The sequence below is a fragment of the Balaenoptera musculus genome, chromosome 4, assembly GCF_009873245.2.
Source record: "Balaenoptera musculus isolate JJ_BM4_2016_0621 chromosome 4, mBalMus1.pri.v3, whole genome shotgun sequence".
NCBI lineage: Eukaryota > Metazoa > Chordata > Mammalia > Artiodactyla > Balaenopteridae > Balaenoptera > Balaenoptera musculus.
Window position 1 is genome coordinate 74,683,551 of NC_045788.1, and position 18,223 is coordinate 74,701,773.

An 18,223-nucleotide genomic window follows, 5' to 3' on the forward strand; every position below is an offset into this window, starting at 1 on the left:
ATCCGTGGCTGTCAGTGTGCCCGTGAATGTGGCGCGCCCGTCCCTCTCGTCCTGGTGGGGGGCTGAGGAGGCTTGGCTAGGTCTCTCCCTCCCCCCAGCTTCTGTCCTCACCCAGCTGAGGGGTTCCAGACTTCTCAGGCAGGACGGGGCGCCATTCTGACCCTCGGGAGAGGATGTAAGTGGAGGCAGGAGAGTGAGAGAGACGGTTGAGCAGGTGGTGGTGCTGGGAAGGGAGAGCTCGTTCTTCTCAGCCCCCGTGGCTCCTCCTGCCGATCTTGCAGCTTTGCGAGGGATGGTCACCGCCCGGCTGGCCCCGGCTGACAGAGCCGCCTCCAGGATGGGTTGGGTGATGTGTCACAGTGAGATAGATGGTCTTCGTATCCAACTGGTTTCTCCGGAGTTCAGTGCTGGGACGTTCGATGCTTCCTTTTGTCATAGCGTGGGACTTGTATAATCTGGTCTGTTTTGGTGTCTTGATTGTCAGGAGGCTGGGAACTAAATGCCAGGAAATGGAACCTACCTCCAGTTCTTATTGGGATCCCCATCCTCTCCACTGAATCCCGCCCCCTCCGCTGCCCCCCCTCCTCGCCCTGCCTCCCCCTCCACACACGCTTTCTGAGCCTTCTGACGAATGTTCTGCTGCATAGTGTCTTCATTTTAAGTGGCCTCAAATTCTTGCAAAAAGGCAAGCTCTAAACTGTAAGTAACCATAGGGTCACGCGCCGAGGTGGTGACCTTCTAGGATAGGAGTTCTTAACCACTTCATGTCGGTGACACTTTCAGTGTTCTAGTGAACGCTACAGACCCCTTGTCAGAATAAGGCTAATAACGTGTGTAAACAGGGAACATATTACAAGGCCTGGGCCTATTAGGGCAGCTGGTTACCATTTACCATCTTAGTTTGACTTCAGAAACCCCCTGGAAGGCTCGCCAATTACAGCTTCATTGGTCCTACCTGCACAGACTATCAAACGCCTGAGACAAAAGCAGCCTCTCTTCGTTTGACCCTCACGGTAGGCCCACATGGTACTCAGGGGAGGTGTTTCCCCATCTTACTAAGGAGGAGATTGAGATCGGTCCCCCCCTTGGAGAGAAGGTTGGCAAGTGAGGCCCCAGCTCAGGGATCCCTACTCTAGTTCGACGCTCTTTCCTCTGTGTCGCACCCCCTGGGAAAAGCAAGACTGTCGTTTCTTATCTCAGAACTCTGCGCTATGACTAGAGAGTCATCTGAATTTCTGCCTTGGAGGCACACATCTCTACTGAAATTAAACGAAGTACCTCTACGTGCAGATGGAGGGATTATAAAACGTCTCTTCCCCTCCTCCTTCCCTGCATCTTTTTCTCTTGTCCTCACCTTATGAGCAGTCTCTGGTATATGCGTGGTGACTGAAAGTCCAGGTACAGTTCAAGGAACTTTTCTATTTAAAAAGTGAGGGGGAAAAAAATGACGGAAGATGACAACTGACACGCATTTCACGATTCCTGGCATAAAAGTTCAACACTTTAAAGACTGTCTTCCATGAGGTGCCCAGGGGTTGGTGCGGGCACTGGTTTGTGGCTCACTTCCCTGCTGGTCCAGCCAGCCATGCGGGAATGGAATATTTGTATGAGCGGTTGTGTGTGATGGTTGGCATTCACATCCTGGCCTGTGACCATAAAACAATATTTTAAAACCTACACTGAACAGAACCCACCACAACTGAGGGTTGTGGGTTGCACCCATGGGAGGGTCCCACGTGGGTGGGAGGGGAGAGCTGGGCAGAGGCCCCAGGAGAGACGGGAGGCCGGGGCTGCCTTGCTGTCCGCCTGCTGAGCTGCCCCTGAGGGCTCATTCCTGCTCAAGCCTCGGGGACTGTAGGCTCGACCTGAGTTGGGAGACGTCCCCTGTCGCATGGACCTGGAGTTTAAAAGGGGAAGAAGGCAACAGGAGGGAGGAAGAGGGGATGCTACAGCCCAAGAGTAGACCACCCGGGTTTGGGGGGGTCTGAGGGCAGCAAGGTGGCGGGGTGAGGGCGGAAGAGAAAAGCGTAAGCGGGGGAAGGAGATGGGAGACTGAGGAGGCCGTTTCTCCCTGACCAAGTTCTGTGAGGTGGATAAGACCCTTCAGGCCGTCATCCGGGTGTGCAAAAACCATTTTCATTATTTTTTTTAACATCACCATCTCTATTCAAGTGCTGACAGAAAACAAAGTTACTAGGTAAAGAGGGACAGTGTCTTGTTAATCACAGTCGTTTCAGGGTCCCCTGCGCCCCACGCTGCGGGCTAAGTGCAGCAGCAGGACACTGGAGGCAGGCCCACAGAGCTGCCTGCGCACACGGCACCCGCTCAGACGTCACTGTCCTCAGCAGGACCGCTTTCTGCTGAAATGTCCCTACATGGTGGGGGGAGAGCCTTCAGGCCCACCAGATCTGTTTCTCAGCTAACTCCCATGCCCTTTGCAGGGAAATGCAGCTCCTCCCTCATGTTACACGGAGCCGCAGAAGCTCAGGCTGCCTCAGGCTCTGCCTCAACCACACGCGGCCTCCACGTCCACTGCCACGCTCCGTGCTGGGGTGGGTTTCCTGGCGTCACTGCTCTCCTGGGCTCCTCCTAGAAAAGCGAGGCCCAGAGCTCCTCTGCTGTCTGTGCCTCTTTTTTCCTCCCTCCCTCCCTGCCTGGGGTGGGGATTCTGTACCACAGCCCAGCCCAGGATCTGACTGTGTCCACCCCTCCACCTTCTGTTCCTCTCCCCAGGCCAGAGGAACACTCCTCCCCTGCTCCCTTGGTGGGAAGGAGAGAGGCAAACGTTCTTCCAAAGCAGTCCTTATGTCAAGACCTTGAACTTTAAAAGTTAAAAAATATTCAGTTTTGTTTCTCTTTGTGTTTCCATTGTGGCATCCCTTTCCTGAGGCACAAAGGCCAAGTGTGGGCTTGGAAGGGCTATGGAGAAAACAGATTGCAGAGAAGAAAAAAAAAAAAAAAAATTCATTCAAAGCCAGATTACAAACTTTAAAGGTCCTAGGATCTAAAAAAAGATATAGCATCCTATGTCCTATAATCCAAAATAAAACAGCATTTAATAAAGACAGCATTAACTATAAAATAAAGAACCCTAAGGAGTCCTGATTCCCATCCCCCCTTTTTAAAAAAAGACCAGATTCCTTCAAAAAACATGTTTTGGTATCCTTGCCCCACTGGTCCTCTTAGCCCATGCTCAGTCAGCCAGGGGCGCTGACGACACGTATCACGTCCATCTGCTAAGGGGCGGAGGAAGCAAACTGCAGAGTCCATGGTTACCCACTGGCTGACAGTGGGCTCACTACTGAAGCACAGCATTCCCACAAGAGCCCAGTGGCTGTTTCTTTTGGAGAGATCTCTGAAAGCAGCCGCAGGTGAAGGCGGGGAAGGCTGAGTCTTGGTGGAGTCAACTTTTGTCCTCCCGGTGACCAGGGCTAGACGTGGGGCACCGCAGCACACTGTAACTGTTAGTTAGCTACTGCTGCACAGCCCCCCACCCCGAATCCCATGGCGTCCAGTGATGAGCACTGATTGCCATGCTCACAGGCTCGCGGACCAGGTGGGGCCCCCGGGCATCAAGCTGCGGAAGGCTGGTGTGGGCTCTGCTCCACTCTTATTCTCCTGGGACATGTGGGCTAATCAGGGCATGCTCTTCTCGTGGTGGCAGAAACACAAGTCTAGACTCGGAACTGGGACCCCGTCCCCTCCCCCCACATTCCATTGGCCAGAGAAACCTACACAGCTGAGTCCAACATCAGTGGGTTGTGGAAATGCTCTCCACCTCAAATGGGAGGAACTGCTGAGTCGTAAGGCAAAGTGTATGGATTCAGGGAGGAGGGAAGGATGGGGACGTTAACAGAATTGCCACTTGTTTTGGTCCTTTCTATTGAATCCTGGTAGCAATGAAGCTGTGACTGATGGGGAAGGAAAGACTGGCTGCGGTCTCTTAGGATGGTATGGAAGTCCTTTTGAAAGTTTAGTTTGGAAACTAAGTTCTGTAATGACTGGGACGATGTATGTCAGGTTCACTCTCTGTGTTCAGTAAATACTTGATTAAATGGTGAAAGAATATTATATGTATAGTGTGTATCTGCATGTCGATAGAAAGGGGGACGAAGTTGAATGTATCTACCTTACAGAAACGGGATAAAAAGTGTAATAACAAAAATACCAAATCTGAGGGTAACGACAGGGATTCTAGTCCTTACTCTGCCTGTAATTGGCTCTTCTGTAACCTTGCGTGAATCATTTCCCAGTGGGACTCAATTTCTTCTGTGAAATGGGCTGATCAGATTAGATGATCTCTAAGGAGCTTCCAAAATCAGTTTCCTAAGATTCTGGGATACAGTCACTGCTTCAGCGACTGACAGGTCCCATTTTTATTGGCCAGATACCCCCGCTCTGCCTGTGCACTCCCGGCCTCCCCCAAGGAGCCTTTTCAGAGGCACGTGCTCAGTGCCTCTCACTCACTGGTGTCGATGTGAGTCAGAGCACTGAGGTGCGCCGTGAACGCTCACACCAGGCTCCTGCAGCCCGGCAGCGGGTCACATGGCTGGGCTCAGCATTCCTGGTTGTGACCGGCCTTTCTCAGGGCCTGTGCATGTCACTACCTGTCTCCAAGCTTCCAGTGTTACAGATGACAGTCTGCTACTAGTTGGATTCTTTTCACTTTCCAAGTATTTTATTCCTCTAGATGTTGGTAAAATTTCCCATCTTTGAAGTTCAGTAATTTTGACAGGATGTGCCCAGGTGTATGCCTTTGTCCACAACACCTGCCTAGAACTCACTGGGCCCTTTGCTTCTACAGACTCAAGTATTTTTTCAAACTGGGGAAAATTTCCTCAGTTATTTCTGTAAATATTTCCTGTCCTCCCATTATCTTTTCCTCTTTACATTCATGAATCTGTTCTGTAAGCCTCTCATCTACTCCCTCATTATTTCCATTTCTTTGTCCCTTTGTTTTGAATTTTGGTATTTCTTCCACCTGATCTACCTGCCCACAGGTGTAGTTCTCAATATAATCATCCCATCTTGAAATTTTTCCATCACATTTTCACATTCAAAACGAAAATTTTCATTTTAGTCCCCCCTCCCCCCAACACACACAAACTGTCATCTTGTTTTTGTTACTGTGAAGCGGGTCTGCTTCCTGTGGCAGTTGCCCTTCACCAGAAGGCACCTATGCTTGCATTCATTCAGAAACATTTGCTGGGCCCGTTCCAGGTGCAGAGATACTGCACGGAACACAAGATGAAATCCCTGCTCTCTTGGAGCTAACACCTGTTACAGGTGGTTTTCTTTGCTTTCCTCACCTGGTTGCTGGATTTCCTCAGGTGTTTTCTTTCTTTTGCCCACCCCTGGCACGTAGCAGCAAACCCATGGTTGGTAGGAGACCACAGACTGCATCTATGGGCCAGCAGTGCACTGACCAAGATGGGCTGTCAGAAACCTCAGCTCCTCTCGCGGCAGAAACATCTAGTTGGCCCTCTGATGTGTACACACACACGTGCGTGCGCGCGCACACACACACACACAGAGTGTGCACGCGCCCTAGTCCTGAGCCTCCGCACTCTTGCTCCTTGTGTCCACCCACCTCAAAGGAGATGATACCCTGTAACTGTTCTCTTCTTTGGAGATCCTGGCAAAGCCTACAGCGGTGCTTCTGGGCCTTGCCGACATGGACCCAGCAGCACTGTGTTCAGGAGAGGTGGGTGAGTGGGTGTTGCGTGTCCCCGGGCTGCCATCCTCACCCTCCAGCGCCCTTTTCCAGAGACCGTAGACAGTCCACATCACCATGAGTGAGGATGAGCTGGGTCTGAGACCCCAGGCCTGTGTGGCCTGTCACAAGCTGGTTATGAGCTGATCCCTTTACTTTTCAGGGTCTGTACTTCTGTAGCTTTAAAGTAAGGAGAGCGGACCAGGTTTCTTAGGTTCCTGCGGCACTACAAATTGACCGGCTTATGCTCTACTAAACACCCAGAGTACTGGAAGAGGCCAGTATTGATATTCTCCACTCCCATTAGTCTTACAGATGTTGTTCTGGGCACCCTGTGAAGACTGTTCCCATTTTCTTCACTAGGGCCGGTGTTGTAAGCTCAGAGCTCATGCTCTGTAAATATTTCTTGACTGAGAAAGGGCTAAACTATTAAATGCCTCTAAAATGCTTCTATGCTGAATAGTCCCCTCATAGGTCCTAGACAGCCAAGTTCTTCTTTGTCTTGTCTCAATCAATTTGTGCTCCAAAGTTTTATGACTCCAGACTGTCTGCGCTGGGCTTAGTCTCAAGAAACATCAAAATAAGCTGAAGTACCTGTTGAAATGCAGATTTCCAGGCCTCGCCTCAAATCTGCTGAAACAATCTCTGATGGTGGGGCCCAGGTGATTCTCTGATGCTCCTCTGATTTCCCTTCAAGTTACCCAGAAGGGGCCCTGAGTGAGCTTCAGTAACAGAACTGCTTATGGCAGGACTTTTCTCCTGTTCTCAGCAGGAGAAAGAGACCCCAAGACCATTTCATTGCAGAAGAAAAATGTGACTAACCAGGGTAGTGATGCTCTAAGTGTGGCCCCTGTACCAGCAGCATTAGCATTGCCTGAGAACTCGTTAGAAATGCAAACTTTCATGTCCTATCCTAGAACTACCCAGAGTTGACGCTGGAGCTGGGCCAACACCTGATTTAACGAGACTCCAGGTGATTCTGATGCATGCTGAAGTGTGAGAACCAGTGAGTCCATTAAGTGGGCACTTGAGACCTCAACACATTACTGCAAAGGTCTCTCGGCCTTGAGGTCACCAAGACTTTTAACATATCCAAGAAATTCCCGTTAAGTTCTTAGTAGAAAAAATTTCACCTCTTCCTAACTTTCAGCTCCTCCAGAGTAGCCCCTAGGCCACACCTCTTCCATTTCCTTCCAGCCTTATTCCGTGATAATTTGCCTTTCCCAGAGGGAACTTCTCTGGAGCTGCAGCAATGAGACCCGAAGCTCAACTGGACTTCAGAGCAGAAGCTGCTAAGTGTAGACTCCAAGATAAGCACCCGAGTTGACCTAACAGGCTTCTATCTGACTCACGAAAGCTGAAGAGTGGGGCAGTCAGAGATGGGAACAGCTGTCATCCTGAGGAAATGGCAAGTGTCCTCTGACACCTGCCACTGCTTGTAGGCATGATCGAGATGAGAACGGCAGATTGGGAGTGTGCTGGTGGAATCAGAACTGAGAGCCTTCAGATGCAACTGCCACCTGGCCCTGCTCTAGAACCCCAGGGCCTTGAATGTGCAGCCGGGCCATTTCAAAATGATCACCTGAGCCCACACCCGTCACTCCCCTCCCTCTAAGATGCTTCCTGAACAGACCAAAGAAATATAAAAATGGAGAAAATCTGTGTCAGTATCAGAGCACGGGGATCGTCCAGAAACTCAGAAGAATTTCTAGGAGAAAGTGCACTGGGGACCAGAGTGAGAGGCTGCCTAACTGCCACACGCGTGAAGTGTCCAGCCCCACCGCAGTGGAGACCCAAAAACTTCAGCCCTGTTGCTGGGCTCCTTTCTCTTCATTTCTAAATGTGAAGGCTGACATCCCTCTCTGTCAATGGCGTTTGGGACAATCATGCAGGATACTCAAGCAAACCTCCAAATGAAAGCTTAGACCTCTTGACGCTGCTGTCTTTTTAAATAAATGAAGGAGCAGCTGGTCCATCTGTAATAGAAATAAGGCAAAAGGAATCAGCGACTGGGGTTCAGCACAGGTTTAAACTGCTGCCCCGGGGAAGAACTGAGTCAGAAGTCCTCTCCATGTTGACATGAAAGCCTGATATTGGCTTCAGGGGCTCAGCTACAGTCAGTCATCTCCTGTTTCCCACCGGGCCCGCTCCGGTGAGTGAGCAACGGCAGTGCGGGGAAGCAGCACCATTTGGACACCTGGACTATTACTTTTAAGCAGAAGAGGAGGAGGAGGACAGCTAATATGTAAATATTATTAGGGTACCACATTAGGCACAGAATAAAGGACACAAGAAATGCTCTACTGGTTTTAGCCTCTTCATGACCTAAAATTTCTGTCTCACGGCAATTCAAAGAATCAGAAAGTCTGATCTAGAGATGGGGGACTTCCTCAAATGTGGAAGATTCTAACAGGACAGGGCTGTGATTGCCTAACCAACATCAGTCTCAATAAAAGAAAGCTTGAAAATGAACTGATTATAGTGACACTGCAGTGATTATAAGTCACAGAATATTTCCTGTGTGCCGTGGTAACTCCAGAAGTCATTCCACACAGGACCCGTGGAAGAATCCAAGCAGTATTAAAGGCTGTTTATTATTTCAAGCCAGTGGCATCTCAGGAGACCATGTATCTTCAAGGCCTTCACAAAAATGTATCCAAGACACTCAAACAGCAAGTCTACTCAAATAAGCTTCCCAAGCAGCTTTTCTGTACATTTCGGCTGCTTGCAGACGATTAGCTGATGTTGTTATGCCCCGGCCCACAATGATGATATCAGAACCTCGTTTGCCAATCACTTCTTGTGGGCTGTTGTATTGCTGGCCAAGATTATCACCTACAAAACCACAAAAGTTTGTTTAATTAATACAGTAAGTCAGAAAACCTGTCATATGACTTTTCTGAAAAGTGTCTAACCTGCTTTAAATAAAAATATGCTCTTGTTCACCACGCCCCTTCTACACAGCAAGTGAATAAAAGCAGGTGAAGGGACTCCTTGGATTGGCCAGAGACCTCCACAGTGGGGATAGATACTAACCAATCCCTTCTAAATGTCTAATTTTAGAGCATTTATACTTTAACAGCATCAAAAAACAAAGAAATAAATTTCTTATGTTGCCAAAAAAGGTTCAGTAGCAAATAAAATACGATAAAAACTGCCTCACAATTGAAGACAATTGTAGTGTACATCGCAGAAGCACTGTGACATGCTGTTGGGAAAGTCCTCGCAAGGCATCTAACCTGACCACATGTGTGAGGCAGCCTTTCCCCTCAGCCCCGCCAAGTGCTTAGATTACCTACAAACCCTAATTCTTAATTCTGGCTTCTTTGTTCTTTTTTTAAAAAAATTTTTATTGAGGTGTAACTGACATGTAACATTAGTTTCAGGTGTATATCATGATTTGGATACATTATAAACTGATCATCACAATAAGTCTAGTTAACATCCCTCACCTTACATAGTCACAAAACTTTTTTTTCTTGTGATGAGAACTTTTAAGATCTACTCTTTCAGCAATTTTCAAATAAGCTATATAGTTTTATTAACAAAGTTGGCATACTGTACATTACATCCTTGTGGACTTACTCTACAACTGGAAGTTTGTACCCTTTGACTCCCTTCACCCATTCCATCCACCCCTACCCCACAACTCTGGGAATATCTAATCTGTTTTCTGTTGATTTTAGGTTACACATATGTGCAATCATATAGTATTTGTCTTTCTCTGACTTATTTCACTTAGCATAATACCCTCAAGGGCATCCATCCATATTGTCACAAACGGTAAGGTTTCATTTTTTTAAGAGTAATATTCCATTGTATATATACACAACATCTTCTCTATCCACTCATCCATCACTTAGGTCGTTTCCATATCTTGGCTATTGTAAATAATGCTGCAACGAACATGGGGGTGCAGATATATCTTCAAGTTAGTGTTTTCGTTTTCTTTGGATAAATACCCAGAAATGAAATTGCTGGATCAGATGGCAGTTCTATTTTTAATTTTTTGAGGAAACTTCATACTATTTTCCATAGGAGCTGCACCAATTTACATTCTCACCAACAGTGCACAAGGGTTCCCTTTTCTCCACATCCTCGCCAACACTTGCTATTTCTTGTCTTTTGATAGTGGGCATCCTTGTTTTGTTTGATCATACAGGAAAAGTTTTGATAATAGCCATTCTAACAGGTGGGAGGTGGTATCTCATTGTGGTTTTGTTTTGCATTTCCCTGATGATTAGCAATGTTGAACATCTTTTCATATGCTTGTTGGCCATTTGCACATATTCTTTGGAAAAATGTCTATTCAGATCCTTTGCCAATTTTTTAATCTGATTTTTTGTTGTCGTTGTTATTGAGCTGCATGAGTTCTTTATATTTGGATACTAACCCCTTATCAGACATATGATTTGCAAATATCTTCTATCATTCAGTAAGTTGCCTTTTTATTTTGTTGATGGTTTCCTTTGCTGTGTGGAAGCTTTTTAGTTTGATGAAGTCCCACTTGTTTATTTTTGCTTTTGTTGTTTTGGAATCAGATTTTTAAAAATCATTGCCAAGACCTATGTCAAGCAGATTACCACCTATGTTTTATTCTAGTAATTTTATGGTTTCAGATCTTACATTCACATCTTTAATCCATTTTGGATTAATTTTTGTGTATGGTGTAAGATAGTGGTCCAGTTTCATTCTTTTGCATGTGGCTAACCAGTTTTCCCAGCACCATTTTATTGAAGAGACTGTCCTATCTCCATTGTATATTCTTGGCTCTTTTGTCAAAAATTAACTGACCATATATGTGTGGGTTAATTTTGGGGCTCTCTATTCTGTTCCATTGATCTATGTGTCTGTTTTTATGCAAATACCATATTGTTTTGACTACTATAGTTTTGTAATATAATTTGAAATCAGGGAGTGTGCTGCCTCCAGTTTTGTTGTTCTTTCTCCAGACTGCTTTGGCTATTTGGCGTCTTTTGTGTTTCCAAAGAAATTTTAGGATTTTTTGCTCTATTTCTGTGAAAAGTGCCATTGGAATGTTAATAGGGATTGCACTGAATCTGTAGATTGCTTTGGGTAATTTGGACATCTTTACAGTATTAATTCTTCCAGTATATGAGCATGAAATATCTTTCCATTTATCTTTTTTAAAATTTTATTTATTTATTTATTTTTGGCTGTGTTGGGTCTTCGTTTCTGTGCAAGGGCTTTCTCCAGTTGCGGCAAGTGGCGGCCACTCTTCATCGCGGGGTGCGGGCCTCTCACTATCGCGGCCTCTCTTGTTGCGGAGCACAGGCTCCAGACGCGCAGGCTCAGTAATTGTGGCTCACGGGCCTAGCCGCTCCGTGGCATGTGGGATCTTCCCAGACCAGGGCTCGAACCCGTGTCCCCCGCATTGGCAGGCAGACTCCCAACCACTGCGCCACCAGGGAAGCCCTCCATTTATCTTTGTCTTCAATTTTGTTCATAAATGTCCTTTATAGTTTTTAGTGTACATGTTTTTCAGCTCCTTGGTTAAATTTATTTGTAGGTATTTCATTCTTTTTGTTGCAGTTGTAAATGGGATTGTTTTCTTAATTTCTCTTTCTGTCTGATTGTTTGTTAGTGTATAAAAATGCAACAGATCTTTGACTTTGTATCCTGTAACTTAACTGAATTTGTGTATTAGTTCTAACAGTTTTTTTCAGTCTGTAGGGTTTCCTATATATAATAATATGTCATCTACAAATAGTGACAGTTTTACTACTTCCTTTCCAATATGGATGCTTTTTGTTTCTTTTTCTTGAGTAACTGCTCTGGCTGGGCTCTCCAACCACTAACGTGAATAGAAGTGGCAAAAGTGGGCATTGTTGTTTTGTTTCTGATCTCAGAGGAAAAGCTTTCAGCTTTTTCAGTATGATGTTAGCTGTGGTCCTGATTAGGTTGAGGTAAGTTCTCTCTATACCCACTTTGTTAAGAGTCTTTATCATAAATGGATGTTGAATTTTGTCAAATGCTTTTTCTGCATCTATTGAGTCTCTCTTCCTCCTTCTGTTTTCTTCCATTGTGCTATGATGACTTTCTTTAGTGGTATGCTTAGATTCCTTTCTCTTCATCTTCTGTGTGTCTACTACAGAATTGTGCTTTGTGGTTACCATGTGGCTTACATATGACAACTTGTATCCATAACAGTCTATTTTAAGTTGATAACAACTTAAGTTTGATTGCATTCTAAAGCTCTACATTTTAACTCCCTCCACAAGGTTTTATATTTTTGATGTCACATTTTAACATCTTTTTATCTTGTATGTCCTTTAATTATTATAGTTATAATTATTTTTACTACTTTTGTCTCTTAACCTTTTAAGTGGTTGATCCACTACCTTTTTCAGTGAAGTTTATTCTTTCCTATGTTTTCTTGTTACTAATTAGCACCCTTTCTTTTCAGCTTAAAGAAGTCCTTTAACATTTCTTGTAAGGCTGGTTTAATGATGATGAACTCCTTTAGATTTGCTAATCTGGAAAATTCTCTCCTTCAATTCTGAATAACTCTACTGGGTAGAGTTCTTTGTTGCAAGTTTTTTTTCCCCTTCAGCACTGTATATTATCATGCCACTACTTTCTGGCCTGGAAAGTTTCTGCTGAAAAATCTGCTGATAGTCTCATGGGGGTTTCCTTGTACATAACAAGTTGTTTTTCTTTTGCTGCTTTTAAGATTCTCTCCTTGTATTTAGCTTTTGGTGTTTTAATTATAATGTGTCTTGATGAGGGTCTCTTTGGGTTCATCTCATTTGGAACACTCTGGGCTTTCTGCAGCTGGATGTCTGTTTCCTTCCCTAGGGTAGGGAAATTTTCACCCATTATTTCATCAAGTTTTCTATTCCTTTCTCTCTCTTCTTTTGGGACTCCTATAATGAGAATGTCAGTCTGCTAGATGTGTCCATTAAGCTATCTTCACTTTTTTTCATTATTTTTTGGTTTTGCTGTCCTGATTGGGTAAGTTCCACTGCCTTGTCTTCAGGTTCCTTTCTTTGCTTCATCTAGTCTGCTTCATCTAGTCTGAACCCCTCTAGTGTATTTTTCAGTTATGTTATTGTATTCCTCAGCTCTGTGACTATTTAATACATATATTTTCCATCTCTGTTGAAGTTGAGTTCGGGAGCATCTTTATGACCATTACTTTGAACTCTTTATTGGGTAAATTATTTATCTCCATTTCATTAAGGTCTTTTCCTGAGGCTTTTATCTTGTTCTTTCATTTGGAACATATGCCTCTTGTTTCTTCATTTTGCTTGACTCTGGGTTGGTTTCTATGCATTAGATGAAACAACTGTCTCAGCTAGTCTTAAAGGAGTAGCCTCATGTATGAGATAAAACTTGTCATTCAGCCCTACCCTAGCTCCTGGTTGTTTCTCAAATCTTTTGATTGTCAAAGCAGCCTATTATATTTGTAATAGCTCCGAGTACTCGAGGGTATGCCAAGACCTATCAGTGTCCCAAAGGGGAGGGTCTCAGTCAGCTCCTAGATTCATTCTCTGATTGCCATGGCTAGGACTTCCAAAACTATATTGATTAACAGTGGTGAGAGTAGAAATCCTTGTCTTGTTCCTGATCTTAGAGGAAATGCTTTCAGCTTTTCATCACTGTGGGTTTGTCATATATGGCCTTTATTATGTTGAGGTAGATTCCCTCTATGCCCAGGTTCCAGAGAGTCTTCATCATAAACAGGTGTTGAATTTTGTCAAAAGTTTTCTTCTGCATCTATTGAGATGATCATATGGTTTTTATTCTTCAATTTGTTGATGTGATGTATCACACTGATTGATTTGTGGATACTGAAAAATCCCTGCATCCAATGGGATAAATCCCACTTGATCAGGGTGTACGATCCTTTTAATGTATTGTTGGATTCGGTTTGCTAGTATTTTGTTGAGGATGTTTGCATCTATGTTCATCAGTGATACTGGCTTGTAATTTTCTTTTTTTGTGGTATGTTTGTCTGATTTTGGTATCAGGGTGATGGTGGCCTCATAGAATGAGCTTGGGAGTGTTCCTTCCTCTGCAATTTTTTGGAAGAGTTGCAGAAGGACAGGTGATAACTCTTCTCTAAATTTGATGGAAGTCTACTGTGAAGCCATCTGGTCATGGACTTTTGTTTGGTGGAACTTTTTTACTCAGTTTCAATTTCAGTACCTGTGATTGGTCTGTTCATATTTTCTATTTCTTCCTGGTTCACTCTTGGCTGCTTGTACCTTTCTAAGAATTTGTCCATTTCTTCTAGATTGTCCATTTTATTGCCATATAGTTGACTGTAGTAGTCTCTTATGATCCTTCGTATTTCTGTGGTGTCCTTTGTAACCTCTCCTTTTTCATTTCTAATTTTATTGATCTGAGACCTCCTTTTTCTCCCTGATGAGTCTGGCTAAAGGTTTATCAATTTTGTTTATCTTTTCAAAGAACCAGCTTTTAGTTTCATTGATCTTTTCTATTGTTTTCTTCATCTCTATTTCATTTATTTCTGCTCTGATCTTTATGATTTCTTTCCTTCTACTAACTTTGGGTTTTGTTTGTTCTTCTTTCTCTAGTTGCTTTAGGTATAAAGTTAGGTTGTTTGAGATTTCTGTTTCCTGAGGTAAGATTGTATTGCTATAAACTTCCCTCTTTGAACTGCTTTTGCTGCATCCCATAGGTTTTAGATTGTTGTGTTTTCGTTTTCATTTGTCTCTAGGTATTTTTTGATTTCCTCTTTGATTTCTTCAGTGATCCATTGGTTGGTCAGTAACATACTGTTTAACCTCCACATGTCTTGTGTTTTTTAGGTTTTTTTTCCTTGCAGTTGATTTCTAATTTCATAATGTTGTGGTCAGAGAAGATGCTTGAAGGTGCTTGATATGATTTCAATTTTCTTAAACTTACTGAGGCTTGCTTTGTGGTCCAGGATGTGATCTATCCTGGAGAATGTTCCTTGTGAACTGGAGAAGAATGTGTATTCTGCTGCTTTCAGATGGAATGTTCTATAAATATCAATTAAGTCCATCTGGTCTAATGTGTAATTTAAGGCCTGTGTTTCCTTATTGATTTTCTGTCTGGAGGATCTGTCCATTGATGTAGGTGGGGTGTTAAAGTCTCCCACTATTATTGTGTTACTATTGATTTCTTTTATGGATGAAACCTTATATATTGAGGTGCCTTTATGTTGGTTGCATATTTATTTACAATTGTTCTATCTTCTTGGATTGATCCCTTGATCATTATGTAGTGTCCTTCTTTGTCTCTTATAACAGTCTTTATTTTAAAGTCTATTTTGTCTGATATGAGTATTGCTACTCCAGTTTTCTTTTGATTTCCATTTGCATGGAATACCTTTTTCCATCCCCTCACTTTCAGTCTGTATGTGTCCCTATATTTAAAGTGGGTCTCTTCATATATACACTAATATGTATAAAATAGATAACTAATGAGAACCCGCTGTATAGCACAGGGAATTCTACTTCACTTTGCTGTAGAGTAGAAACTAACACAACACTGTAAAACAACTATACCCCAGTGAAAAAAAAAAGAAAACAACCCAGTTAAAAAACATTTGAGCATACAACTCACCAAAGCAAATATACGAATGGCAAATAAGCACATGAAAAGATGTTTAGGATCACTAACCATTAGGAAAATGCAGACCATGAAGAAATATCACTACCTACCTACTAGAACAACTAAAATGAAAAATACAGCAATAATACCAGATGTTGAATAAAGATGTTAAAAAAAAAATACCAGGTGTTGGCGAGATTGTGGAAAAACTGAATCACTCATACATTGCTGGTGGGAATATAAAATGATACAGCAACTTTGTAAAAGAATTTAGCTGTTTCTTTAAAAACCAAATATACACTTGCCATACAACTCAGCAATCATACTCCTGGGCATTTATGACACAGAAATGAAAATTTATTCCACACAAAAACCTGTACACAGTTATTCATAGCAGCTTTATCTGTAATAGCAAAAAACTGAAAACAAGATGTTCTAAACAAATGATGGTACATCCATACCATGGAATACCACTTGGCAATAAAAAAGAATAAACTATCAATACACACACATGCACACAAAAATAAAAAAAAAAGTGGGTCTCTTGTAGACAGCGTATATACAAGTCTTGTTTTTGTATCCATTCAACCAGTCTATGTCTTTTGGTTGGAGCATTTAATCCATTTACATTTAAGGTAATTATTGATATGTATGTTCATATTGCCATTTTGTTAATTGTTCTGGATGTGTTTTTATAAGTCTTTTTTCTTCCCTTCCTCTTTTGTTCTCTTGTGATTTGATGACTATCTTTAGTGTTGTGTTTGGATTCCTTTTTCTGTTTTGTGTGTGTATCTACTGTATTTTTGGTTTGCAATTACCATGAGGTTTTTATATAGTCGTCTATATATATATACAAGATTAAGTTGTTGGTCTCTTAATTTCAAATGCATTTCCAATATCCTGCATTTGTACTCTCCTCCTCTCACAATTGCTGATTTTGATATCAAATTTGTGTGTGGATGATTTCCTACCTTTACTGTATGTTTACCTTTACTGGTGAGCTTTCCCATTCGTAATTTTCTTATTTCTAGTTGTGGCCTTTTCTTTTCCATCTAGAGAAGTTCCTTTAGCATTTGCTGTAAAGCTGTTTTGATGGTGCTGAAAACTGTTAGCTTTTGCTTGTCTGTAAAGCTTTTGATTTCTCTGTCGAATCTGAACAAAAGCCTTGCTGGGTAGAGTATTCTTGGTTGCAGGTTTTTCTCTTTTATCACTTTAAATATATCATGCCATTCCCTTCTGGCCTGCAGAATTTCTGCTGAAAAATCAGCTGATAACCTTGTGGGGATTCCCTTGTATGTTATTTGTTGTTTTTAATATTATCTCTGTCTTTAATCTTTGTTGATTTGATTAATATGTGTCTCAGTGTGTTCCTCCTTGGGTTTATCCTATATGGGACTCTGCGCTTCCTGGACTTGAGTGTCTCCTTTCCCATGTTAGGAAAGTTTTTGGCCATTATCTCTTAAAATATTTTCTAAGGCCCTTTCTCTCTCTCTTCTCCTTCTGGGACCCCTGTAATCTGAATGTTGGTGCATTTAATGTTGTCCCAGAGGTCTCTGTCCTCATTTCATTTTTCTTTTTTTATTAATTTTTATTGGAGTATAGTTGCTTTACACTGTTGTTAGCTTCTATTGCACAGCAAAATGAATCAGCCACACATATGCATGTATCACCTCCTTTTTGGATTTCCTTCCCATTTAGGACACCACAGTGCATTAAGTTGAGTTCCCTGTGCTATACAGTACATTCCCATCAGTTGTCTATTTTATACATAGTATCAATAGTGTATATGTGTTGATCCCAATCTCCCAATTCCTCACACCCCACTGCTTTCCTCCTTGGTATCCATACATTTGTTCTCTACGTCTGTGTCTCTACTTCTGCTCTGTAAATGAGGCCATGTATACCATTTTTCTAGATTCCACATATATGCATTAATATTTATTTTTCTCTTTCTGATTTACTTCACTCTGTATGACACTCTCTAGGTCCATTCACATCTCTACAAATGACCCAATTTCATTCCCTTTTATGGCTGAGTAATATTCCATTGTATATATGTACCACATCTTCTTTATCCATTCCTCTGTTGATGGACATTTAGGTTGCTTCCATGTCCTGGCTATTGTAAACAGTGCTATCATTTTTCTTTCTTCATTCTGTTCTGCAATAGTGATTTCCACCAATCTGTTTTCCAGCTCACTTATTTGTTCTACTGCCCTATTTATTCTGCTATTGATTCCTTCTAGTGTATTCTTCATTTCAGTTATTGTATTGTTCATCTGTTTGTTCTCTGAAGCTTCTAGCTTTTTTTTTGGCTACACTGTGCAGCATGTGAGGATCTTAGTTTCCCAACCAGGGATCAAACCCATGCTCCCTGCAGTGGAAGCATGGAATCTTAACCACTGGACCACCAGGGAAGTCCCCTAGCTCTTTATTAAACATTTCTTATATCAGTCTGTGCCTCCATTCTTTTTCCAAGATCTTGGATCATCTTTACTATCATTACGATTGCCTATGTATCTCCACTTCACTTAGTTGTTCTTCTGGGGTTTTATCTTGTTCCTTCATCTCTGCCATCTCATTTTGTCTAATTTTCTGTGTTTGTGGTCTCCATTCCTCAGGCTGCAGGATTGTAGTTCTTGCTTCTGGTGTCTGCCCCATGGTGGGTGAGGTTGGTCCAGGGGCTGGTGCAGGTTTCCTCATGGGAGGGACTGGTACCTGCCCACTGGTGGATGGAGCTGGGTCTTGTCTCTGGTGGGCAGGGCCATCTCAAGGGCTATATTTACAGGCAGCTGTGGGGTCAGGACGACTTTAGGCAGCCTGCTTGTTGATGGGTGGAACTATGTTTCCACCCTGTTTGTTGTCTGGCCTGAGGTGTCCCAGCACTGGAGCCTGCAGGCTGTTGGGTAGGGCCAGGCCTCACCAAAATGGTGACCTCAGGGA

At 43.0% G+C, this 18,223-nt stretch overlaps 1 protein-coding gene and 1 long non-coding RNA gene across 2 annotated transcripts in view; one reads left to right on the forward strand and one right to left on the reverse strand.

Moving 5' to 3' along the window:
- Positions 1-18,223, forward strand: part of LOC118894992 — a 30,166-nt gene that overhangs the window by 459 nt on the left and 11,484 nt on the right. The gene's annotated exons all lie outside the window — the stretch shown is intronic.
- The window catches only part of UMPS (uridine monophosphate synthetase), a 45,193-nt gene continuing 34,989 nt past the window's right edge, over positions 8,020-18,223 (reverse strand). Inside the window, exon 6 of the mRNA XM_036851833.1 lies at positions 8,020-8,548. Within this exon, the coding sequence (XP_036707728.1) occupies positions 8,379-8,548 (170 nt within the window). The 3' untranslated portion in view covers positions 8,020-8,378. The remainder of the gene's footprint in view (positions 8,549-18,223) is intronic.